Source organism: Strix uralensis, chromosome 8, assembly GCF_047716275.1.
Source record: "Strix uralensis isolate ZFMK-TIS-50842 chromosome 8, bStrUra1, whole genome shotgun sequence".
Classification (NCBI taxonomy): domain Eukaryota; kingdom Metazoa; phylum Chordata; class Aves; order Strigiformes; family Strigidae; genus Strix; species Strix uralensis.
Window position 1 is genome coordinate 32,619,868 of NC_133979.1, and position 25,132 is coordinate 32,644,999.

Here is a 25,132-nt window from a genome sequence, read left to right on the forward strand (position 1 = left end):
ACATCAGAATGGCCTTTGACCCTCAGATACGCTCGGTCTGTGTGGGCAAGAAGTTCGTGATACCTTGGTGGAGCTGGGAGTGGCAGGCAGCTCTGTCTTGGGAAAGAAAAGCCCAAATCCTTCTGTTGGGGGGCTCCGCTGTGAAGCTGCTGCAGAACGATGCGCTTTTGCCGCTCCACATGGGCTTGTGCCAGGAGGAGCTGCCTCAGAGGGCTTTCAGCGTTCAGGCCTGCTGTGGCGGCATTGGCTTTGAGTGTAGAATTCTTTATTCCTCTGAAGGTGGTGTGTGTAGCTTCATTTGCAGTACTGTTTGCTCCGAAACTGATTATTTTATTTTTTTTTTCAGAGAGCAGAGATAGCTGGGGGCTCTCAGCTAGATGCTTCCTTCCTAACTTCGGAGGAGAGCAGAGTACTCTCAGTTAAATGAAGCTTTGCCAAAATAAGCATTCTTACTTAAAGCAGTATGTCACCAGGAACGCTTCTGGCTTTAAAGCTTTAGGAAGAGAAGTTGGTCTGGACACTGTAGCCTGATAACGTTTTTATGTATTTATTTTTTTAAAGCGCAGGCCTGGATTGCAGAGGCAGGGTTTCAAGTTCTTCATCCGAAGTGAACTGTTAGGGAAGATGACAAATTATTTTTCCTGAGTGTGAATGGTTTTGTACCTCTACCCAGCCTACTCATGCAGTGATGCCCCTGAAAGGGGCAAGGTGGTGATCTCAAACTCTGTTTTGTTCCTGAAAAATGTCAGGGACATTTTGTTTCTGTCCCAAAAAAAGAACAGAAACAAACTTCAAAACCTTGGAGGTTGCTATGAAACAGAACTGTCTTCCCTTTGGCTCTATTAATAACGCCTTTAAATAAGCTCATGCTGAGTTCCCTTGCCACTGCTGGTGGGGTATGGTGTTGTGTATGTCTGGTAGGTATGTCTCTTGTCTTGTAACCAAACATTTCCTTGGCTGTGGATTCATTGAACTGTTTCAGGCAGGATTAGGGTGCTGTGTGCTGCCTGTGCTTGGTATTGGTACAGAGCAGGGTGTCTTTCTGCTCCTGTCTCGTGTAGGTGGTGGAAAATAATTTCAATTTGTTTAGTCCTTCAATTTTTTTAAAATATATACTTATTTTAGAAAATAAAACTCTTGCACATGACACACACCACCCCCAGTTTTCAGTTTCCTTAAAAGGGTTTCTGATTTCTTAGTAATTTCCCTACAGAAAGCTTGATGCTGTTTGCAGAGAGGACCAGTGACATTGCCCTGCACATTCCCTGCGAGGCCTGGGGTTAGCTGAGACTGCCTTTGCCTCTGCCATGTCTGCTACGCGCAGACTTGCTGCGGGTGTGGGTTTGGGTTTGTACAGCAGAGATTAGCCGAGGGGCGTGGAGCCAGTGCAGAGGACTGCAGCATCTGTTTCCATCTGCGGTGCTCAGCAGCAGTCCTGTTCGTTTCAGATAATTTGTGTAAAAATCAGACTTGAACGAATCTATGCTAGGAAGGAAAACAGCCCAAATGAGGAAACCTCTCTGTGTGCTTCTAAGCCCTTTTGGACTCCTGTGTGTATCGAGAAGTCAGTCTTCTGTATCGAAGGCTGCAGCAGCAAAGCACGTGGGTCTGCAGCTGTAACATGCTCTGGCTATTTCACTTGGGCTGGGTCCCCTCCCAGTGGTGGGTGCCCGTGTGGAGCTTAGGCGTAGCTTTTGGTCAGTGAATCTTGAAAGCTCTTCACCAGACTGTCTTGGCGTCTGCTAATGTTAGTGTGATTGCTCTCCAGTCTCCTGACTGCTTTGACTCGGGTGCCATTGACTATTGTGGGAGGTTGGTCATGGATATTTAGGTGTCTGAGTTTATTTGTCTATAGCCTGGGCTTTAATCCCATTCTGCTTCTGTTCATAGAAGAAGCGAGGTTGGAAGGCACCTCATGTTATCTTCTAGTCCAGACTCCTGTTTGGAGCAGGATCGATGTTGAATTCAGACCAGGTTACTCGGGGCTTTGCCCAGTCTGGCTTTGAAAATTTTCAAGTCTTCTTGGTGATGTTTCTTCATGCAGTGGTACAGTAACTCCCTGCATTGGTGTTTATGGTGAGGACTTCTCCTTGTGCAGTTGTGCCTCTTGGGATTTGTATGGTTTCTTGCTCACGACAATCCTGATTTTCCAGGTAGCGATCACAAATCAGACTGGTGAACCCCTGGTTGATAAGCATCAATTACAAGGTAACTTCTCAGAGTATGCTATTTCGGGTGCTTACAATCATTTAACATGGAGATATTGCCTTAAGAAAAAGCACTAAGTGACCAGAAAGAAGAAAAAGGAGAAACTGAATTGGTGAGCTCTCTGTCTGGCTCATTCATTTTCTGTAGCTGGCAACTTGGGAACATCTTGCTCAGCGGTTGTGTGAAGAGGGTGCTGGTAGGATCAAGGGATGTCTTGTTGCCCCTGCTGTTCCTTTTGGTTGGACGTGCTTGCGTTGAAGGTCTGTGGACTTGGTGCTTCTCTACCTGTAGACTTCCTTGTTAATTTATATTTTCTGCAGAACTTTATACTTTCTTTCAAGAAACAAACACCTAATTGATGAGATTACAAAGTCACCTTAAGAAAGGACAAGTGTCCCTCTCTTTGGGTGCTCTGCAAACCTCAGTTGCAGTAACTGCAACAATAAGTGAAAGGTGTGAATTGTTCTGTTCTCCCCAATGGGTTATTAAACCAAAATGCGAAAGACTCGAGTGATGTTTGGGCCCTAGAGCAAGGCACTGCTGCTGACATGTGGTAGAGACTAAAGTGCAAGATGAGTTTCGCACAACTGAGTGTTAAGAATATATGATGTTGGCCTCTTGTGGGTTGGTGTAATGGAAGAGCTATTGTATCCTGCTACAGGAGCTTGGGAGAGGCCCTGAGCTGTCCTGTGGTGCCTAAAAAGCCTTACTTCTGAGTCTTTCTTTAGAGCTTTGAAGTTTTTAAATGGTTGAAAGTAAAAAGTGGGTAGGAAAAAATCCTCAAATGAAATTTCCCCTTCAGACAATTGTGAGCCCTCTCCCCACCACATCTTCCTTGGGCTGGTTTTTACTAACTGATCACTGAATTTGGGTTTTTCTACTGTTTTGTAAAGCAGAAATTATGGTAGAAATAAATCTCAAGAAAAGTAGGCTGCAGGGGTTACATGAGTGCACCAGGTGCCTGTGGATTTTCATATAAATTGGCATATCCTTTTTTTTTGTCTTGTTCCCTCCTGACCTAATAGCTATAGTTTCTGGTTATATTCAAGATCTGAAGGCTGCTAGATTTATTTGTTTCATTCTTTCACAGTTCAGGATGTCAACATACTGAAAACCAAGAACAGGTCTAATGTACAGCTGAGGTTTCTGTGGCTGATTTTTTTTTTTTTTTTTAAACTATAGCAGTAAGAGTTTTCCCACGCAGTTCTGCATCAGTTCAGGCATCACAGAAAGCTGCAATCCCACCATCTGTGTCACAAGGGACGGTCATCGGCACGTGCAGAGGTTGCACAGATTGTGACGTCTCAAGCTCACAAATGAGGAAACTGGACAGCTGCACGTGTGTGCCCGTTTTGTCCACTGACCTCTGCAGACGGGATGTGTGTGGTGCTTTCATTCCCAGTGCTTTGTGCCAGGTCTATTCGCCAAACAAGCTGTTACTTTCTGTGTGTGTGTGAAGGTGAGGGTGACGCAGAAGGCAGCTCTCCACTCAGCATTGCTGAAGCCTGGTTCAGAAACCTCATCTGAGCTGGAAGGGTGGGCAGGGACAGTCAGGAGGAACAGATGGTGTTTATTTCTGAATTTAGTGTTTTCTCCCCTGCCTCCACCCCCTGTGGACAGATGAAATGATTTCTTATTAATTTCAGAGACTTCTGTAAACAAAATGTGTAAATATATATAAACATATGTCTGATCTGCTCTGGTTTGAACATCTGGGACCAATGGTTTAGAAAACTTGCTCCTAGCCTCTGGGTAGAGGAGGAGGAGTAGGACGAGGGGCGGAAAAGGAGCTCAGTCAGGCATGGGTTGCTGCTTATCTTTGCTTGAGTCGACCTCTTCTGGGGCAGCACCCTGAGCTGGTACTGCAGCCCTCCCTACCCAGGGCAGGGTCACCCCAGCTGTTTCTGCTTAAAGCCCATCTGCCTTTTTGGAGCTTGCAACAACACGAGCTGTTGGAGTGGGAATGAACTCTGGATGTGGTTTCATCTGCCTCCTTATATCCCTGGGAGGAGCTCACCGTGTGCTAGTCTCCCTTTCCAGGGCAGCATCCTTGTTTATAGCTGGTGATGTTGAACTCATGAAGGGTTGATGGTATCAGTTAAGTGGGTTTCTGCCACTCTCCACTGGAAGTGTTGGGAGGACCCCAACCAGGCATGACGTTGGGTCACTTTGATGGCTGCCTGGTTGGAGGTTTGACCTTGGTAGGGCAAGTGACACAAAAGCAATTTTCTGGTCTTGGTTGCTGAGTTTTAGGTGGTATATTCTGCCAGATGTCAATGTTACCAAGGGAGGGTGCTCACTGTTTCTCCTAATGAGTTTAACAGGGTTTGGATGGAGTCGCCCATCCCAGGACAGCTGTGGTCTGGAGAAAACAGCATTGCTGCCTCAAAGTTGGGGGAAGGTGTTAGCACAAGAGCTTAGCTGTCAGGTGCTTGAGCTACTGATAAATGCTTCAAGCTCTGCAGTTGTTGTTTCAATGGTCTTAAGGTCTTTTAAAATGAAAGAAAAAAACTCCCTGTTCCTATTCCTCATCTGCAGCCAAGAGGGTATTTTGGTGATTGGCAGGTTTTCTGGGAGAGAGGGAGGGAAGATGCTCATGGCCATGTTGGATTGGGAGCAGGGTATAGGGCAGATCAGTGTAGTAATGCTCCTACACTCAACTCGTCCCTTTTCAGTGAAAGAAATAAAATGTCTAAGGTGCATTCCTGGGATTAAACAAAAATTATGAGAGCACTTGCTAGAGTATGGGGTAGGCTTGGAAAGCTTTTACACTCCAGGATTTGCGTGTGGTAAGGAGGGAAAAACAAGTGCAGTCACTTTTCATCAGAGGTTAGAAATGGGATTTCTCAAGAACTTTTGTTGGCATCTGTGGTTTTTAATCTCTTTAAAAAGTGAAGAGGTAGTATTTTCAGATGATACAGCTACTGAAGTTAGTGCTAATGAAGTTGGTTACGTGGTTTCTGAGGAATTTCAAAAGGCTGCAGCAAGATCAGGTTATTCAGTAGCACCTCAGCAGATAAAACACCCCATGGATGTGTTTAGTATTGCACACTGGAAGGGAAATGTTTGAGCTCTTCACTTACGTTGATGAGATCTGAATTAAATCTGGGAAAAACAGATGTGTTATTGGGTGTGTCTCCACTGGCAGGTGGGATTAATTACATATCTGTTTTCCTTTTAGTAATGGAAGATATAACCAAATGAGAACAGGCATATCCAATATGTACTAAGTTGTTATCACTGTGACTCCTCCGCAAACCTTGTATGAACTCAGTGACTCTCAAGACCTCTCCGGTTGGAATTAGCAATTGAATTTAAGAAGCTATTGGAGAAAAGAGGAGGGGCTGACAGCATGATTTAAACTTCAAGAACTTGAAGGAAGAGAGGAAAAAATTTTAGAGGTGGAAAAGTTGGTGTAGAAAACGGCATCCTTTGCTGTAGTGTAGACAGTGCTGCTGCAGGATGGTGTTGGCAATATTGTAGTGAATGAAGTGGGGTATCACTGCTGCCCCACTGCTGAGGTTGCTGGGCTTTAGCTGCATTTAGCAGGAGCACCTGGTGCAAAATAATCTCATTCAGCATGAACCACTGCTGTAGATTATTTAAACTTTGACTTTATGCTGAATATCAATTAAAGCTCTTTTGATTGATTTTTTTTTTTTTTTTTGAGAGAATGTGTGTCTATAGAGAATCTTTAAACCCCTCCCTACCCTTTTCTGAATTTGGGATGGGGTGAGTGGTAACCTCAATACTTACTAAAAGGAGCAAATTTTTATTACACTGAAGAATTTGAACTATTAAGCCAGCAACACAATGCTTTAATTTACTGTTGGATAATGCTGTAATAAATTTTAAATACTAAGTTCTCAAATGAATACAAAAGTCTTCCATTTATGTGTGTTTTTGAAATGGCTGCAGCTCCCTGCATGCTTGGCAAGGGGACCTGCAAGCCGGAGCAAGAGGAAGAGAGAAGCAGCAGGTGCTTCTTGTGGGCAGGAGAGGGATGGGGCATGTCCTTGGTGCTGACATCTGTTTCATTTAATCCCCAGATAGGCTCTTTTGAAGCACAGGTGTGCTTATCTGTCACTGATTGCACTTGGCAGTTGGTCCCCTGCTGCCAGGATGGGCCCTGGGCCCTTGAGTGGGCAGCCTTGGACCTGGCGGCTCGGTGGGGTGGGATCAGCCGTCGATGCAGAACGCAGACGCGTGGGCATCCAGCGCGTGGGGGGTGGAGGAGCTGGACTTGCTCTACGTGCTGTTCCACAACTCGTGGTCCGGTGGGGCTTCTATGACGAGGAGGAGGAGAGCTTCCTGCTGCAGCTGCAAGTTTTAAGGGGTAAACAGGAGGAAAAACAAAAATGCTAGTACAGTTTGTGCTGGATTGGGCTGTCCAGACTCTGAGTGATCAAAAGGGAGCAGATGTGGTGTATCTGGTTTGTGTGAATCTGGCAGTCCTCGTTGTGGAGCACACAGCCCTTCCTCAGGCTTGGCTGCTCAGCTGGATGCAGGACACCATGTGCTTCCCCTCTGCGGCTTCACCATAGACCTGAGCTTTCTTAATTTGCTCTTCCTTTCCTAATGCTTGCCCTTTGGGAGAGGGGGAATGGTGACTGTCTTGAGCAACAGTGGTGGTTTATCTGAGCAGTTTTCATAAGGATAAACACTTACATGAAACAAAAACCCTATCCAGCATCCCCAAAGCTGTGCAGGTCCCATTGTGAGGTGATCACCACTCCTCCAGTCTATGGTTAAGTGCCGAGGGATTCAGTTGTAGTGCAAGTATTAATGCTTTTCTGTCTTTTTTGAGTATTTGGTCAGTTATTGGGAATAATGCTGATGCTGGAGATGTGCCTAGTTACGCAGCTTGGGGAAGGAAAGAAGTCTTAAAAACGCCTTGTAAAGGGTGTGCTGATACCTTGTTTTGGAAAACAAACTTGGAATTTTAATTTTGAGTTGAAATTGAAGCATGAAGTAGTATCCATGCTGTTGAAGATAACATACATACAGAATCACTAAAGAAAGAGGGATTCCTTGAAAAATCTTTTAATACCTTGACTTTAGTTGGGAGATGTTTAATTCCCCCTCCCCCCCCATTTAGACCAAGATTTGCAGTTAATGGTGGGTATTAGGATTGAGAGATTATCTGGGGAGCTGTTGTAGCACTTCATTGTTAAACTCGGAAGTGGGAACTGGGTGAATTAGCTGCTTTTAAAGGGGTTTAAAGCAGTGTGGGAAAAGTTTTATGTGTGCTGGTGCTGAGCATCCATCCAGGCCTGGAGTATAAGCTCAAAGATCTCATAACCAGGACTTTTAGTTTCGTGCTCATTTAAACCCTGTGTAGAGACTATCCTACGCAAATAGACTTGGTGCAGCTTTATGCTTGTTTGTTATAGAGATACAAATATTTAGGGAAACTTTGCTTAGCAAATACATGAGTAACCACCTTTTTCAGCTGTAAAAATGTTTGTGTCAGAGGGACCTTGAAATGTGAGAGCTCTGTATTTGGAGGGAAGCAGTTGAATCTTGAGAAGAATTGATTGCAATTCAAAAAATATCTTTTTTTTTTTAAATGTAATACATGACTGCAACTAGACAGCACAACGATTTTCTTCTGCATTTTTGTGCTCACAGCTTTACTCGCTGAAGTTCATCTTATTTCCAGAGCTTATTGGTATGTCCATGAAAAGGCTGGGAACAGCCTGGCTTTGTTTTCCCATGAGCTGGTGGGAGAATGAGCTAGGGGAAAATAGATTACTCTTCAACCAGGGAGTCTGCGGGAGGATATGCTCATGTTAGGCAATGTGGTTTAGATTTGAAGGCCATTACTATCTGGTCACTTGGTTAATGAAGCGGTGAATAATTTCTGTACTTAATGTTACTGGGAGATTGAAATGCCCTTAAAAAGCCAATGTGTCCAACTGCCCTGTCTTTCTACAACATAAACAAAAATAAAAAGTAACCAGATCTGGTTAGGTGATGGACTCATTACTACTTGAGGAAAATGAGGCAGTATCTGATCAGTGTAGTGACTACTTCTGTAGCAGTAACCTTTGCCTTGGTAAAAACTACTTTGGCATGTACACAACTTTTAGCTGCACGCTGTCAAAGTTTGAGTGTGTTTTTCTGCTCACATTTACCTACCTTCACTACTTAGCGGGTCTAGATAAAGAAAGACTGGAAGGATGAAGGAAACTGTGCTCTGGAAGCTGAAGCAAGAGGTAGGACGTTAAGCATGAGTGCAGCCTAAAACCACTTGAGGGTCTTTTCCCAGATCTCATCCAAAGTAAGCTCTGCTTACTCTAGCAGTATTTTACCAGTGGAGTAGTACTGCACTTCGAAGTGTAAGGAAAGCTGCTCCCTTATCCTCAGCAAAATCAGCTATTCCAGGACCCCCCATCACCACCCCTCCCAAGTTGTCAGCACTATCACGTTTTGGTGTCTTTACCACCATCATCACTGTGTTTCAGAAATCAGCAGCACAGATCTGGATTTCTTCATATGCCTGTTAAGAGATGTACATTGCTGGTTTTTAATCAACTGAAAAGTAACTTTTTACTGCTATCCTTAGCTTTGCAAAGAGTAATCCAGATAAAAAGCTCAAGTACTTGCAGAAGTAGTCCAGCGTGATCTGGAAGTGATTACAGTATTGTTGATATTGATTTAAGGCGCTCTTCTTGTCATCTCTGTAAAATCTGGTGTGTCTAATCATGGGCTGATAGATTTTTCTTTTTGTAGCAGCACTTTTCATCAGCTTGTATAAGGAGACCTGAAATTAAACTATAATGTGTGTATTTGAGTGGTTTTTACTGAGTTGAGAAAATTCAGCAAGTATCTGAGTTAACATGCTGGTAGTAGAAATGTTGAATGAGTTTAAAACTTACTTTTTCTGACTGTAGAGGGAATAGAATATATATTTCATAAAAGGGCTTTTTCAGATAAAGTAAGATTTTTATAGTGACATAAATAATCTACAGCAAAATACAGGGTCATCAGACCTTGGCGAAAGGAAATCTGAGTGTGTGTGCAAATTGTCCGTGCATTTGAAGTACTTCAGGTATTCTTTTTTGATCTGGTAATGCAACTGTTCACTAAAAATACTCTTCAAGTCTTAGGAGGAGTGAGACATCCAAGAAGGTTGTCACTGTCCATTTGCTCATCCAGAGGGAGGCTGTTATATCTGATGCTGCTCCATTAACTTTGTATGCTAAAGCTTTTTTCTGACAGTGTCATGAGAGGCTCATGGAATTTTTTGCAGTGACTCAGGAAGGCATGGCTATTCATTTCCTCTTTGCAAGGAAGAGGCCGTTGTGTTTCTCTTGCTGGAATGCATCATCCTATGGAAGTAAAACTCGCCTAAGAATTTGGTCTGTGCCCTGTCATGTCCCACATAGTTTCTGAACCCTTTGCTCTTTTTCTGCTTGGGTGGGTAGAAGGAGGAAGCTCTCCACAGTAATGACAGTTCTTGTTAATGTCATGAAAAAGGTCGACCAAAGAGGGAACCAGGTTTTAAGCGTACATCTTCACCTGTTGTAGTTTTTTGGCTTCTGCAATCAGATGCATCTCTGAAGATATCCATGTCAAGGAGTTCAGAAGATGCAAGACTTCCCTTCCAAAACTCAACCAAGAGACTTGCATTATAGGAAGACGTGTGTTCTTAATTCCTCTGCTCACAGGGCTCCTTCTGTCCCACCCTTTTTGGTTTAGCAACATCAGGAATTGTACAGGACTCTGGGTGAAGTGGCTTTAAATGTCCTGCTTCACCTAGGCAGATCTCAACAGACTTGTCTTTCTGCCTGTCTTGTGTTCATCTGCTGCTCTATGCTAACAAAACACCTTGAGTTTAAGGCCACTGTTGAAGTCCTTGGTAAGCTTTTATTCTTTAGCAACTCTTACTTTCAAACTTAAAACCACTATAGAGCAAGGTTTTTCACTTTGATTTAAGTGTGAAGTTCTATAGGGAAAAGTTTGAGTGGGTTTGAAGGTAGAAGGCAGTGTGGGTTTTCATGTGTTTTTGATGAAGATCCTTCCCCAGTGCTCCAACACATTTGCAGCGTTTCCTTAATGTGGACAGATCCTGGACTTGACTTATTTTCTCCTTTCAGAGTCTCATGCAACAGCTGAACCTCCTTTGGTAAAATGTTTTTGTCTCTAAATTCTATGTTTTTAAAGCTGAGACCCAGGATGCTATGGGTTGTGCCAGAAGACAACTGCTGTCTCTGTGGCTGATGTGTGCTGCTGTTGAGGGTTTAAGATCAGGTGGGGTTTTTTTGCCTATGACTGGCCCTGTTAATTGCTTTAAAGATAAGGACTAATGTCTCCATTTGATATCAGAAGTTTGCTAGGAAATGGTAGACTTTTAAAAATAATTATCAGGCCATCAAGGAAGCAAGCCTCCAGAAGCTGTATCATTTGGTACTTTGGGATTTTTCTCCATTCTGTTGCAGTGAGACATACAAATCTTTCTTGGAGTGATAAATGTATTGATTGCTTTAGCTGGATCCTTGTTCAGGAAGGAGTCATGACAGGTTTTAAGAAGGCAGAGGTAAGAAGCGTGTCCTCCTGAATGAGGTGCAGCAGAGTTCAAGGTCTTTTAATGTTTTGATGAAGGTAGGTTGCATACATCCTGCAGAAAATGAAATCATAGCTAGCCTTTGTGGGTTTCTCAAATGACTATATTTTCCAACCAAAGTAGGTTTGTTTTTTCCCTTGAGCTGTACATACTTTGCCCAAACTTTGATCTTTTACAGGCATCTTGACATTTTAGTAATGCTCATATCTGCAAAGATTAACATTTGGGATTGTGTGGTGGTAGCTTCCCTTGACCTATGAACAAGTTACCTATCTAGCCAACAGAGAGAGATACGGGAATACTATGGGGTCTTGAAAGTCTGAGCTTTTGGAGAAGTCAAGCCTTTGTTGCTGTAACTCAGTGGTAGATTGGAGAGTGTGATGCTCATCAGCTCTCTTGGGATGTCCGTAAGGAGTAGGATGGTTGGGGTTTGACCTATCCCTAAACGTAAAACAAAGGCTTGAGAGTGCTGTATTATTTCAGGCTTCACAAAGGCAGCAGCTTTGCAGATGGCTTTAAGTGGCTGTTTCTTCTCCCTGCCCCCCCCCCCCCCCCCCCCCCCCCCCCAATACTGTCAGAAGGGTCGGCATACATACTGAAGACCCTGAAAGCAGAGGGAGGAAGAAATAGCTTGACTCCTACTTCATGGGCTGCCATTGATGGTCAATAAATTACTTGAAGTTTTAATGTGTGGTAGTTTATGTTACTAATTGAGTTATGAGAGTTATCTTTTAACTTCAAAAAAGGCTTCTTTTGTCAACTAGGTATTTAACATTTTTAAAGGAGTGTCACTGCCTTAGCAGTACTACCTAAAAAATTAATTTTTAATACTCTCTCTCCCCTGAGAAAAATGTTTTCTGGTAGAGTTTATTTAGGCTTCACAGTGGTGTAGCATGCCTGAAGAAAATCTCATTGGCATTCATTGCAAATGATTAATTTTCTGTGCAGTCACCCTCTCTTAGGCAGTGCTGTTACCTGAGGAAATATTGAGCTGCTATTATGCTGCCGAAGAACCTGTGTGTGACTGGGGAGGATGTGGTGTGATCTAACAAGTCGTAGCATGTGCCTTGCAACGTGGAGCTTGGGGACGGGAGGTTTGTCTTCTGATGCGCAAGATGTTTCTTAGATGCTTGCTAGAAGGCTGCTCGTGGGGGTCCTCTTCCGCAGTGACCTCACTGGAAATGTCCTCTGCAACATCCCAGGGGCTGATGAACCTACTTCTTGTGCATTGAGTGGGTTTTCTGTTGCTTTGTCCGGACTTTGCTCTGTAAGTGTTTCTGCAGCTGTTCCTAATCCACACTTTTTTAACTTAAATGCAGGTTTGAGTTCTTAAGCACCATGACCTCTGACCATCTGGGAATAAAACGTATTTCTTTGCATAATTTTTTTTTTCTTTTCCATCAGACTCAGTCTGTGCTTCACAGCACAACTGCCTCGCCACTCTACGGTTATCAAAGCGAATTAATTGCACACCCAGAATTATTAGGGTTCAGTTGCATTCCCATCACTGGGAACCAGGCACTAACATTTAGTTTGATACTATAGTGTATGGCCCATGTTTCAAGACCAGTAGATAAGATCAACAAATTAGAAGTCCTCGTGGAAGGTCTTTTAAACATGTTAATGTTTTAATTTTTTTGTTTCCACTGGGGCTGGTGTAGAAAAACCTGCTTTGTAGGAAACTCATTTGAGGTTACAGTGTCTCAGCAGTATTCTAGGTGGTGGTCAGTCCCACTTCAGCAACTATGTCTGTATTCTTTCAATTCCTTCCTTTACAAAGTAACAGCAAAATAATGTTCTCTCAGTCTGGAAATCTCTCTCTTACACAAAATGTTAAGGAGAGACTGTGCATGTATCTATTTTTTTTGTCTTTTTCAGAGTTTTCTCTGTTCCTGGATGGGCACCCTTTACCCTGGGTGGAAGGAGTTTTGATCCACAGAGAACTTTCCAAATCTAGGTTTGGTGTGGATACACTGAGGTGTTTTGGAGCCAGATGTAAAGCAGATTTGGCTCTGTTCTAGTCTGTGAATTAAACCAAGGGCTTCAGATTTAGCAGTTGGAAGTATTGATAAACCTGGAGTTAGTATTATCTTTGAAAGGTCAGCAGAGAGCATCCAGTTTCATTTTCTTTGTTTGCAGTGTTCCAAAATAATCTTACGGAGTCGCTCGGGGGACTGTGGGAGACCGGTCACACTAAGCCATGCTTCCATCTTGAGTATGTGTGGTTTTCTGCTAAACTCTTTCCTTAGAAATAGTCACTGTGTTTAGTAGTTCCTTGTCCCTCATGTGTCTCCAGACAGAATGTGTGGATGAACATGAACTAGCACGATTGTGTGTTTAATACACCTCTGCAACTTCCATGAGTGTTTGCAGTTTGTGCAGTTTATTCTCCAGAGGCAGAGTTGAAGGCACATGCTGGCTGTTACTTGTGAGTTGAGAACTGAGTGCAGTTCCTTCTCTGCTTCAGGAAAAATTTGGAAGAACTTTGCTTCTGACTTTCCAAAACATATTTGAAACATAACTCAGTGGCAAGCTTTGTTTTGGAAATGGCGTCGCTCCAGCAATGGTTTTGTCGGGTCTGTTTATCCCAATTCCTTCCCTGGCTTAATAGGCTGAGAAAGTAAAACTTGTGTGGGTGGGTGGTTGAAAATGGTCCGTATGGATATTGCTGCAGTTTGTGTTTCATAAATAATGGTAGCTTGTGCCTAAGCCTGTAATTGACTGAAAATGCATTAAAAGATAGTGTGAAGGCATGCAAACAGCTACTTAAAATCCATAGCGGGAGTCAGTTGGAAGGAGGGGGAGATTTCTCAGTAGGAGATGGGGACGCAGGAGGCATGCAAGCTCTGTGCAACATTAAATGCTGCTTTTCAGATGTGCTAGAAGTTAGTTTTCTTAAATGTTTATTGAAGAATGCGAAACTCCTTAAATACTTGAGAAAAGAAAGCTGTCTTGTCTGCAGTGGGGCCAGGTGAGGGATGCTAATAGCAACAGTATTATTTCCAAATAGTTGCTGTGTTAATTATGGCCTGTGTTTGAAAAAAAATCTGTGGCTGCTGAGTGGGAGGTGGAAGGGCAGGGGCGGGAGGGAGATTAAACCATCAAAATTCCAGAGAATTCAGTGTTTTTTGTAAGGAGCATTTCTGGCCTCTCCGTGGTTGTACAGCCAGCAGTGTGGGAGCTAGTCTGGAAGGTCGTCCTGCTCCCAAAGCTGCTGAACTTGCTGCTGCTCAGATCACTCATGTCACTTAATTTGTTCTTAATTAGGTTTAACAACGTGAGCTGTGTGGTGTTATTGATATCTAATTCAGATAGGAGCGAAGCCAGACATGAGAGCTGTTGCAGGCTACACGTGTGGAGGAGGAGAGGGGGTGAGTGGGGAAAAGCGTTGCCTGTCAACAGGCAGGGTAAAGGGCTTCAAAAATACTATTTAATAGAAGCTAGTGGGTGATGATCATGAGTAACAGAGCCATTGAGCTGGACCAAGAGGCAGCGCTTTGAGAGCTGGTGTATCTCCCCTCAGGAGTGCTGGGGCTGGAGCCAGGGGCATCTGGCGTCTCACCCGCACACCATCCAAAATAACTTCCATGCTGCCTTTGGCAGGGATGTTTATGACTGGTCACTTGGGTTTGCTGAACTTCTCAAACTGAAGCCTTGCGTATGCTTTGATTTTTGGGTGTGCTAGTCGACAGCGTGTGTGCTAAGAGCAAGGGAAGGGCGTCGAGCTGCTGGAGGGTGAGGCTCCTGGGAGGGCATGCAGAAGGAAAACAGACCTCAGGAAAATCTGTTAACATTCCTGCACTAACTATCCCATTTGCAAAATGCTTTTTACTTGATTTTTTTTTTTGTCCCAAGTCAGTAAAATCTAGTTGTCCTTTAAATAGTTTAGTAATTCTCACCAGATTATCTGATATTAAACTTGTTTGCAAGGTACTGCACTACAATCCAATAAATTTATTTTCTTTTTACAGGAAGTCATGTATTTGCCATTTGACCAAATATCATATTTAAAGAAGCTGCAACTTCATTTTTGCTTATCTATTTAAACTTTTGTACTTTGATAGTAAGTTTTAGTCTTTTTTTTTTTCATTCTTCCATCCCCACATCTCCACCTCTGAAAAGATAAAGCTGGAGCCGAACATCATGTATCTCCAACATGAGGAAAACTCTTGGGGAAAATGTAAAGTTGCACGGTCCCACAGTGACTTGGAGTGTGTGGAAATTGCCACTTTTAAAGAGTTGTTGTTACTGAAGTCACCGTTGCTGTTGTCATTATGGACTATCGGTGATGAAATTAGGATTTTTTTTTTTTTTTTTTTGGTAACTGCTGTGCATTCTTCTGATGAGAATGAAGGGTGCTTTTCTGGATAAGGAAACTCTTTAGATCAATTTTTGTTTTCTTGGGTAAAACCCCCATTTTGGGAGAATAAATCCCCACTTTTTTTTTGGTGCTCCTTCAGTTGGGGGAGTGACTTGGTTTCACCCATACCTGTTGTGTACAGGCCAGGGAGCAGCTTGTGGATGTTTGATACAAGCAGATGAACTTTCCAAGGATCCCAGCCCTCTGTAACCCAGATCCTGCTCATCTTGGTGCTGACAGTGGTGGCAGGAGGTAGCTTTGCAATCCGGATACATGAATGAAACGGAGCCCTCCCCATGGCCGGTGGTGTCCTTGATCATCTGTGATCTGGCTGTGCTTGCCAAGTGTAAAGTGCCTTTTTAAAATGAGCGTTTATCGTTTGTGCTGAAAAAGGACTTTGAGGCTTCCTGTGCAGATAGGACTTTTGTGTTGTACATGGGATCTTTCCAGTCCCTAGTGAATAAACACAGCTGGCTGTTTTGGGAAATGGACTTAACATCTTTGCATCAAAGCTGTACAAATAAGGCAGCAAGCTGTACTGAATTATTAGACGTTTTCTGACTTTTACACTGACTTAGCAATGATCAAATAAAAAAATGCCTTTCTTACGAGGCTGCCTTCAGCCCATGAAGGGGGAAAATAAGTTTCCTCTCCTCCCCCCTTTGGAAACATGACTAGAACAAGCAGCCTCGATGACTTATCAATGTTGGATTATCATGCAATAATTTACTGGGCAGCCTTTTGCTGTCCGGAGCCGCCCACGCTCCCAAGTCAATGGTGCCTTTGTTCGGGAGCGCTGGAAGAATGCATGATCTAATGGGGTGGTGGGAGTTCGCCTTCGTTCCAGTGTGCTCAAGGCTGTGCTCATTCCCCCAGTGTCCCAAACCTGTTTCCTTCCTCCATCCCCGTCCTAGTACAGGCGCCTCGAAAAAGCAACCCGTGTTTATATCTCTGTTGGGCTTTCTTAAAACAGAGACACCCTTCCGTGGTGGAGCTCCGCATGCTAAAGTCTTTGGTTTGATGGAGCGTGGTTTATGATGGGATTGTGTTAAAATCCTTCAGGTGTTTCTTGTTCGTGACATACATGCCTGAATTTCCAGGTTCTTTAGATGAGGACAAGAAAATAAACCTGAGGTTTATTATTCCTAGTTTGTGTTCCCATATGGGCTACCACTCAGCATTTGAGAGCTGTCACCCGTGCTCCTGCATGGTGTTATTTCTTCAGTGAAGATCATCAGAAGATGGAAATCCTTAATTTTCTTTCTTCAGATGCTGGATATTCCATTTTCTTGTGCAATACCAGTGCTTTTATCTTCTCCTCCTCCACAAATTTTGCCAGAAAAGCTAGGGTGTAGTTGTAAAGGACACTCACTCTAGAACAACAGTTATTTCTTGCTTTCTGTCATAAGTTTGGCTTTTTCACGTGCTTGTGATGCAAGCAACATAACTTACCACTTATGTGTCTTGCAGGTGTTGGACTGTTGTGGTTTAATAAAACTTTTATTCCAAAAGAGCAAGTTGCTCAGGATGTTTCTCACTTTTCTCCCCTCCTTATAAACGTTGTCCTGCTCTTGTTGCCCATATGCATGCTGGAAGATCCTGTCCTGTTCCATGGGATGGGATAACTCATTCTCCTTAAATATTCCCCTCATCTGCAGCCCCTGTGCTCCAGGAATGAAGCCTCCAGGAGGGTTTCTAGCATGGGAAGCTGAACAAAATACTGCAGTAGCTGAGAACTTGGTGGAATGGTTGGTTGACTCAAGAAGCAGTGATCGGTCTTGAATAAGATCTCGTGAACTCGCTGGCCTCTGTCTACTGCCATCAACGTTTCCATCCTGCACAATTTGCTGCTTGTGTGAGGTTCCAGTATCTGTGCTACCCTCTGTACATCGTGATAGCGTAAGACTGTAAGATGCTGCCTCATGTTATGGCTGGTAGCTCTTTATTTGTGAGAGGAGCAAATGAGCATTCATCTCTTGAAGCAGCAGAGTAAGTCTGTCTGCTTACAGCTGGTCCAACATTGTGCTGGGTGGTGGGGAGATTTGATGGTTCAAGAAGGGCAGAGTTGAGGTAGGAGTAAGGACAAGATGGGTGAATGGCATGTTTCCAGTCTAGTAAACTGGGAAAGCTGGCCTTTCTTCCTGGGAATGACGGGAAAACGGGTCAGATGAGAGCAAAGTGAAATGCCAGTGGTGGTTGCTTGCTCTTTGTCCTGTCACTGCAAAATGTAAATGAAATCCAATGAAAAAGAAATAAGTAGGCTGTATTTTTTTTACTGGCTTGTTTTCAGTTCTTTTAACCTTTGCTTAGAAATAGCTTGTCAGCAGGTAGCTGTGTGAAAAAAGCTGCCTTGAAACAGGAGCCAACCAACAGAGACACAGAGCAAAGTTTAACCATTTAATTACTGCTCAGTGATTTTTGCTGAAAACATATCTGCAAAGTCTTGGTTCTTTGCCCAAGACAATTATCTTGGGTGGATATTTTTTTTCCTGGACAGCAAAACTCAGCAGTTGTATTTTAAAGCTCACTGCTGGGAGGATGCACTAAGGGATGGCAGAGAGTGCAGAAGAGGTAATGTGGTTTCTTCGTGCGTGCAGGGGATGCGGGTGGACCGATAATGGAGGAGGCGAGTGTCGTCTGGGCTTATCTCATCCAGGCATCTGCTCACAATTCAGTGCTTGTAGTCAGCGTGCCAGCTGGCTGGACGTTTTCCTGATGTAAATTATCCATCCGTTCTGAGGGGTCTGAATACAAGGAGGCCTTTTGTGTGTAGGGATGAATTCCTAACTTGGGGGAAAAGGGAGGAGTTTCTAAAGATCTAAATAGCATTTGCTTACATTTTTCCAGTCTATGGTTTTCAGCATGGTGCATTTCCTGGTGGACCTTGGGATACAGAATTGGGCGATAACCCTGCTGAGGAAGGGCTTTGATTGCTGATGATACCTGGCAGCTGTGGTCAGCCTGACGATGTGAGCAGGTCGTTGGGGGAAGCATCCCCTGCCTCGAACAATGCTGAATGTTTCCAAAGCCACTGCTGCTGCCTCTGCAGGCACCCAGACTTGTTCGCTTGGTTGAATCTGTAATTGCAATACTGTCTTGAAGGCTTATACATGTGCTTGCTTACTTTGGAGAAAGATATTGCAGGGTTTTCTACATCATCCTGAATTACCAAAAGGGACTGGTTATTTTGTCACCTTGTCACTTGGTGGCAAACAGCTTCGTGCCTCAGAAAAGATGCAGTTTTAAAATGTGCACTCATGATTTTGAGCTCTGGATGCTTTAGGTCTGTCAGGTTGTGCTTCTGAAGTGTTGAGCTCATGGTTACAAATTACTGCATGTCGTCTTTCTAGTGACAGACTTTTATTATAAACATTTAGAGTTCTTCCCGCAAAATAAAACTGCCACTTCTTCATATGCAGAGGGAAATATTATCTGAATCTTGACACTATCAGACACCTGTAAGACAAACTGAGATCAGAATAATTACCAGCTTCTAGGAACAGGAGAACAATGACTTTTTGTCTTCCAAATGCAGCCTTTTAAAACCGCCTTGCACCTGGTTATTGCTGTTGCCATTTCTCAGCATAATAGCAGTATATGTTTATTTAGCCCTGCAATACCTGAAAGCAACCTAGGCTGCTTATCTTTGCTAGAAAAATGCTCTGCAACCTTGAAGAGCCCTGCTAGCTGCCAGGCTGTGAAGCACAGCTTTTACTGTTCAGTATGAACAGTGGGGAAATGCATTTCAATACTGTGTCAGCTGGTCTTGGGTAAACTATTGTTCCAGCAGTATTTACCCACGGCAAGCTGATACGGTGCTAGCGCATAGCTGCTCTGTGTGCATTAACTGCATTCCTGTTTAATGCCATTAACAGGATTTCTCAAGTAGTTACACTGCCAGCTGAAATAAATGTCTTTTTCACCTGGGTTGCTCGGTTGGGAGAGCTTTGAATGCGTTTCCGTTGGCTCACCGTGTAAAACTGAAGATGAAAAAGGGAGGGTCCTTTCCATTTAGCACAAGGGATTTCTATGGAAAATGTTTTTGCGTTGCCCAGAGCACATTTTGCACGTGTTGTGCCTTTAGCTGAGCTGGAATTTTTGCAAGGAGCTGTAGGAGACCTTGTTGGGGAACAGGGACTGTAATCCAGTTGTAGTGGAGAGGAAAAAAAAAAAAAAGTTATTTTTTGGAACATGCAGGCTGTGACCTGGCCTTCCTGCTACAGCAGAAAGTTGTGTGTGTGTAGAGTGAGAGCACACGCCCGGCCCCCTCTTCATTCCCAGGATGCTTTCGAAGCGTTTCCTCCCCGAAATCGTCTTGATGAAGCCTGAACGCAGGGGTTTTGCTTCACGCTAGAGGAATGCAGTACCAGTAGAAGAAAACTAACCACCCCAAGTCAAAGTAGCAGGCTATTCTTGACAATTCAATTGACACAGTTTAATTGAATGATCTTCATGCTCTTGGCTCTGGCTTATTGCTTTTTCCCCTCTTGACTCATGGAATGGCTGCTCTTGCCTGATGTCTTCACAGTTTCCACTTGTGATGAAAATTGCCCAAAGAAATCCCACCAGGGCAGACTTTCAGCTTTGCTTTATTTTAGCATATGGATTCAAAGAAAACTTTCTCATTAAGCTGATGGCAGTTTTATTAGTGATAAATGGTTTTAGTTGCTGCCCATCCAAGGTGTTGGTGATGTTCTCAGGCTGTCAGGTCAACACATGTACTAGGGTTTTTGTGCAGAAGAATGATGAGGCATTTGCTTCTGGGGCTCCTTGTCTTTATCTGGAAAAGATGGGGAGTATATCCTGGATTTGTTTATCGTGGGCCTGAAGAAGATATTTGTACGTGCCCGGCCTATTGGCTTGTGTGCTCACCTTGACTTTCTGCGTGTGCATGCTCTTCACCTCTGAAGCGTACTTTGCCTTCAGTGAGGAGCTCTCTTCTTGAGAAGAGACAATGTAGTGGGAGAAATGGGAAGCCTGGGAGGGACTGATTTGTACATGTGATGTCTGCTTCTTTCCTTGCATTGAGATTCATAAGAAAAGTACTTCCAGGTAAATGGAAACAGAATTGATCTCTTGTAATGGGCAGCAAGGGGAGAGTACATCTAAGCTGTGTTATGCTGTTAAGTGTTGATCCTTTGGTGTTTCTAGCCCCCATGGAAGCAGTTTGGCATTAATAATGTGATTGTTTCTCACTTGTCTTCTGTGTATAAGATCTCATTAAATAACTTGACCTCAAACCAACATTGAGCAAGAGCTGCAGATTGTGAATGTCTAGCTTCCAGTCTTGTGCTTAGGTCACCCATAACCTCATGCATGATACAAATAGGAAAGGGTATTTTGTGGGAAATAGTAAGGGGGTTTTGTATCTGTACAATGCCCCAGCTGTCTTGCATGTCACACACAGTACTTTTTTTTAGTAGGTTGGGGTATCAGCAGATTTCTTTGGCTTTAAACACAAGATTGGTCTTTTTACATGTAGCTGTAAGTTTTTCAGGTGCTGTATGTCTTAATTATTTTTTTTTTTTCTGGTATGTTGATTTCTGGACCCTTTGCCATGCTTCTCCTGCTACTTTGTTGTTTTCAGCAGCCAGAAAGGACAAAGGTTCCTCCCTCCTGCTGGGCCGTGGGTGTGAGGTGCCTAATGCAGTCTGGTCCTGGTCTAACTAGTGGGTGACCGGTGAGCGAGAACCCTGGTTCATGACCTCATTCATTGCCATCGGGTTTTGTGTGTGTGCTTTGAGAGGCACACTGTTCTTGTTGCCTGGTGCCGTCTGGTCTGCTTTAACTTGTGAAGTGAGCCACTCTTCAGCAGGTGCAAAGCTTCATGTTAAAATTTAACATGGTGGAGTTAATTTTCCAAGTTGAGGTTAAATCCGTGTGACTTCTACAGGCGGAAAAAACCTGTTTCTCAATCAGTTGAAACTCTTACAGTAGCTTTTTTTTTTTTTGGTTAATGAAGGGACCAGTGACAGCTTAGAGCGCTGCTCTGCTTAGAGCAGTGTTTTTCTTGGAGGTGGTGGGAGCGTAAAAGAGCGTGGCAGGGACTAAACTCCCGAAGTTTTGTTCCAGACAAACCTCATGTAGTTTTAGCAAGTTCCTTACGTGCTCCAGGGCATCCTGATGGTACACAGCCTGCTGGCTGAGGTGGAGCAAGAACAGCCTGCACGCAGCTGTATGCCACCTCCTGGGAATGTGGCCGGGACAGTGGAAGAAGGTGGTGGAAGTGTGCTACGGCCCTTTTCCCTTAATGGGTTTCCTCAGGGGTGTGAGTCCCCTGGGCAAGTTGGTTTCCGTGCACAGGGGTAGATGCTCTAGTCACTGGAAAAGAATCCATGGGGGAGGACGATCTGTTGATCGCCACAGACCTATTAAGAGATGAACACAGGGCAGGGAGGTGCGTTTACATTTATCCTCCTAGGAGAGGGAGAACATGGCTAGCTTGTAAATCACTTTGATCTGAAAAGTGTCTTGGTGACTTTAATCATATGGTCTGGGAAATTTAAACCTTCTTTTGTCTTTCCCAGGGAATGAGTAGAAGAGGGTGTACTCAGTAGTTCAGTGCTGGAGGAAAGGCTTCATGAGTAGTAGAAAGAGTTTGGGCTATTGTCTATCTAGGGAGGAAGCAGAGGTACAAAATAGGCTCTACAGCATGACTCTTACCTCTCTGGTTAATACCGTTTCTCCCATACATGTATTTGGAAGAAATATTATCAAATGGCATTGTTCACTTGGACCTGGCCTCTGATACACACAAACTGTGGGTCTGATGTAGTCTGTCACCTGTTGGGGTAAGGACACTGTTGGTGATGTCTGCGGAAGAGAATTGCAGCTTACGGGATGTGTGTTTGGCTGCACGGAAATCTGTAGGTCTGTGTATTTGTCTACTCAGCCTGCCCTCGACTTCTGCCTTCGGTTCCTTCACCTTGTCTTTGCCAGGAGATACAGTACATAGGACTGGAAGAGCTACTTCTGGTGCTACTGGACACTGCTCATCCTGCTGGGTAGTACTAGAGGAGGTGTTTCTTCCGAAGAGAGAATTGCAATGCCGCTCTTTCCGTTCTTTCTGTTTTAAGATGTTTGGGTCTCTCATGTCTTTATTCTCTCATCTGCAGGAAAGGCCTTTGACATCACATACGTGCGTTTGAAGTTTCACACCAGTCGGCCGGAGAGCTTTGCGATCTACAAACGCACCAGGGAAGATGGCCCATGGGTGCCCTACCAGTATTACAGTGGCTCCTGTGAGAGCACGTATCACAAAGTCAATCGTGGCTTTATTCGGACTGGGGAGGATGAGCAGCAGGCGCTCTGCACGGATGAGTTCAGTGACATCTCCCCTCTCACTGGAGGCAACGTGGCGTTCTCAACACTGGAGGGGCGTCCCAGCGCCTATAACTTTGACAACAGCCCTGTGCTACAGGTATGTGAGCAGGACTAAGTCAGGTGGTCTGAGCTGAGGCTGTTTAGTTGTGGATGGTGGCTTTGTGCTGACTGCACTACAGCCCTTATTCATACTGAAAGGCCCTTGCACAGCTAAGTTGGGATGGACAATCCAAAGAGACGCTTCTGAAGGAAGAATTGAACTCTTGATTCTATTGTTAGTCTATGGTACAAAAACCAAAATCCGTGGCGTTAAGGGTGATTTGTTTTTAGGCATCATGGAAATCTTTAGAGGAGGATGGATGCAGATCTATGCCTGCTTAGAAAGCAGCTGTGGGCATTTTGCTGCTGTTTGAGGTGTAAGGACAGGGGAAGGTAAAGCCTAAGTCAAATGAGTATTTGAGGCATCTGCATGTATATCTGGAGCACAAAAATTTAAGAAATGTTAGATTCTTCATAACAAATAAAGGGTTATTGAAAACCCTAACCTGTTCTCTTACGTGTCTGTTGGGGCAGGGGAGCTTGGTTTTATCCACAGTATTTGTTTTCTCTTACAGGCGGCTTGCGAGGGGTTTTGATTGGGGTTTTTTATTGTTAGCATTCACAGTGCCAGTTGGACAGTGGTCAGGAGCATACTGGGAGCACCAGTGTATCCGATTTACTTGCCACTTTCTGTATTCTGCTTGATGACTTCTCCAGCATATATTGCAACAAGGGCGCTAAAGCTGTGGGGTTACCCCATCAGGGCTCATCTCCTTCCTTTCGGAGCTGGGATCACCACGTCTTCCCTTTTCTCTTAGAGTAGCAGGAGCAGACTGAGACGTGAACGCCCAGTAGGCTTGGGGCTTGCCTGTCTCTCATCCCCAGCCAGCGGGCAGGAGAGCAGAATCTGGTGGGACTCGCTTCTGCAAACGAAAATAGAGATTAATGGGAAAGGGAGAAGAACTCTTGAAATGGAAAAGAACCAGTTTGACCACCTTGTTGGTGTAGCTAGCCCTTGCAGAAAACAGGGTCTAATCATTAAGGTGAATGGAGAGATTTCAAGTTAGTGATATGGTGTGTAATTTTCTGATAAGCTTCTCTGTGTAAGTAATAGAGAGACCTGACCTCTAGTTTCCTAAAACATGTACAAACCTCTGGCATTGCTTTTCAGAACTGAAGTAAACGTGTATTCTGTCCTCAGCACTTCCAGGTGTTTATGCCAGTGTTTGTAAATCATCTTATAGTACTGGCGAAGTGGCTGAGCAGGGATGCAGCTGCAGCACAGTTGTACGTATAGGGATGTTTTTCTTGTGTTCTTTTTTTATGGTGTTTGAAGGAAAATGGCATTGCAGAAGCTGTAATAAAAACAAGGAGGTACTAATGACAGTCACTGGCTGAAGGTGGTGTGAAATTTGGGAACAGGCTACATTTGCTGGCCATTGCTAGAGGAGGATAGGGTACTGTGATGAAGATGCTGTGTAAATATTATGAAAAACTCTTGTGTTGTAAGTCAGATCTGCCTATCTGTTTTCCTTCCTCAGCCTCCCCCAGCCTCATTCGTCTGTCTGTCTTTTCATCTGGCGGTGTATGTCTGCAGACAAGGGTACCCTAAAGCTTTTCCTGTTTGTGCTGTATGACTTTGCACAAAAACTGTGGTCAGATAGAGATGTACAGTTAGTGCGCTCGCGTAATTGCCTGCACTGCATGTTTTGCTGGAGAGGTTACCCACTGCTTCCCAGTTGAGAGCAGTCAAGATGTGAAGAGGCTTTGGAAAGGGTACCCAGAGAGGAGTAGGGTCCGAAAAACATGTCCAAACCAGGAGGATGTGGTGTGAGGCCTCTTGGGCAGGGACAGGCGAGCTTCCGAGGTGCAGAGGGGAAAGTGATAAGGAAGGAACTTGCTGATTGCTGAATGACTTTGTGAATACAACTGCTAATGACACAGCACTGGTACACGCTTGAGGGGGATGTTTGATGTTTAATCTGATGGGATTTCTGTCTGCTGTAGGAATGGGTGACTGCTACAGATATTAGAGTGACCCTCAACCGTCTGAACACATTTGGAGATGAAGTTTTCAATGACCCAAAAGTTCTCAAGTCTTATTACTATGCAATTTCTGATTTTGCTGTGGGTGGTAGGTAAGTAGACAATAAACCTCTGTACTTATTTAAAGCTTTTGGTCAGGATTACTAGAGTGCTTTAAAGGTTTTGATTATACTCACATGGTACCATTAAGCTCCGGTCTTTATTGACTGTCCTAAACCAAAAATGCACTAAAATGAAACTTAGGAAGCTTGCAAATACTGTGTATAACCTCTTGTAGCTATAATTTCAGGGCAGACAGAGGTTGAATATTTTTTTCTTCCTTGATTAGATCAAATGTTAAGTGATTTGGGAGGGTGGAGGGTGGAGAGTGAAAAGGGTGACAAAAATGTAAAATGAAAGAAAAAACCCAACTTTTTCCTACCCTGTGCTTTGTATGTTTTTTAACGTGTTACTAATTGTTCTCTGCCTAGAATAACAGTAAGTAGAAAATAACGTCTCTGCTTCACATATATTTTTGGGAGGTATCTCCTATGAAAATCTGAAGCATCGTACAAGACTGGTTGTCTGTTCCTTTTGCCAGAGTGTAT

The 25,132-nt window shown here is 43.8% G+C and overlaps 1 protein-coding gene across 1 annotated transcript in view; it reads left to right on the forward strand.

Moving 5' to 3' along the window:
• The window catches only part of LAMC1 (laminin subunit gamma 1), a 69,391-nt gene that overhangs the window by 21,408 nt on the left and 22,851 nt on the right, over positions 1 to 25,132 (forward strand). Inside the window, exons 2-3 of the mRNA XM_074877087.1 lie at positions 22,253 to 22,557; positions 24,507 to 24,637. Of these exons, the coding sequence (XP_074733188.1) occupies positions 22,253 to 22,557; positions 24,507 to 24,637 (436 nt within the window). The remainder of the gene's footprint in view (positions 1 to 22,252; positions 22,558 to 24,506; positions 24,638 to 25,132) is intronic.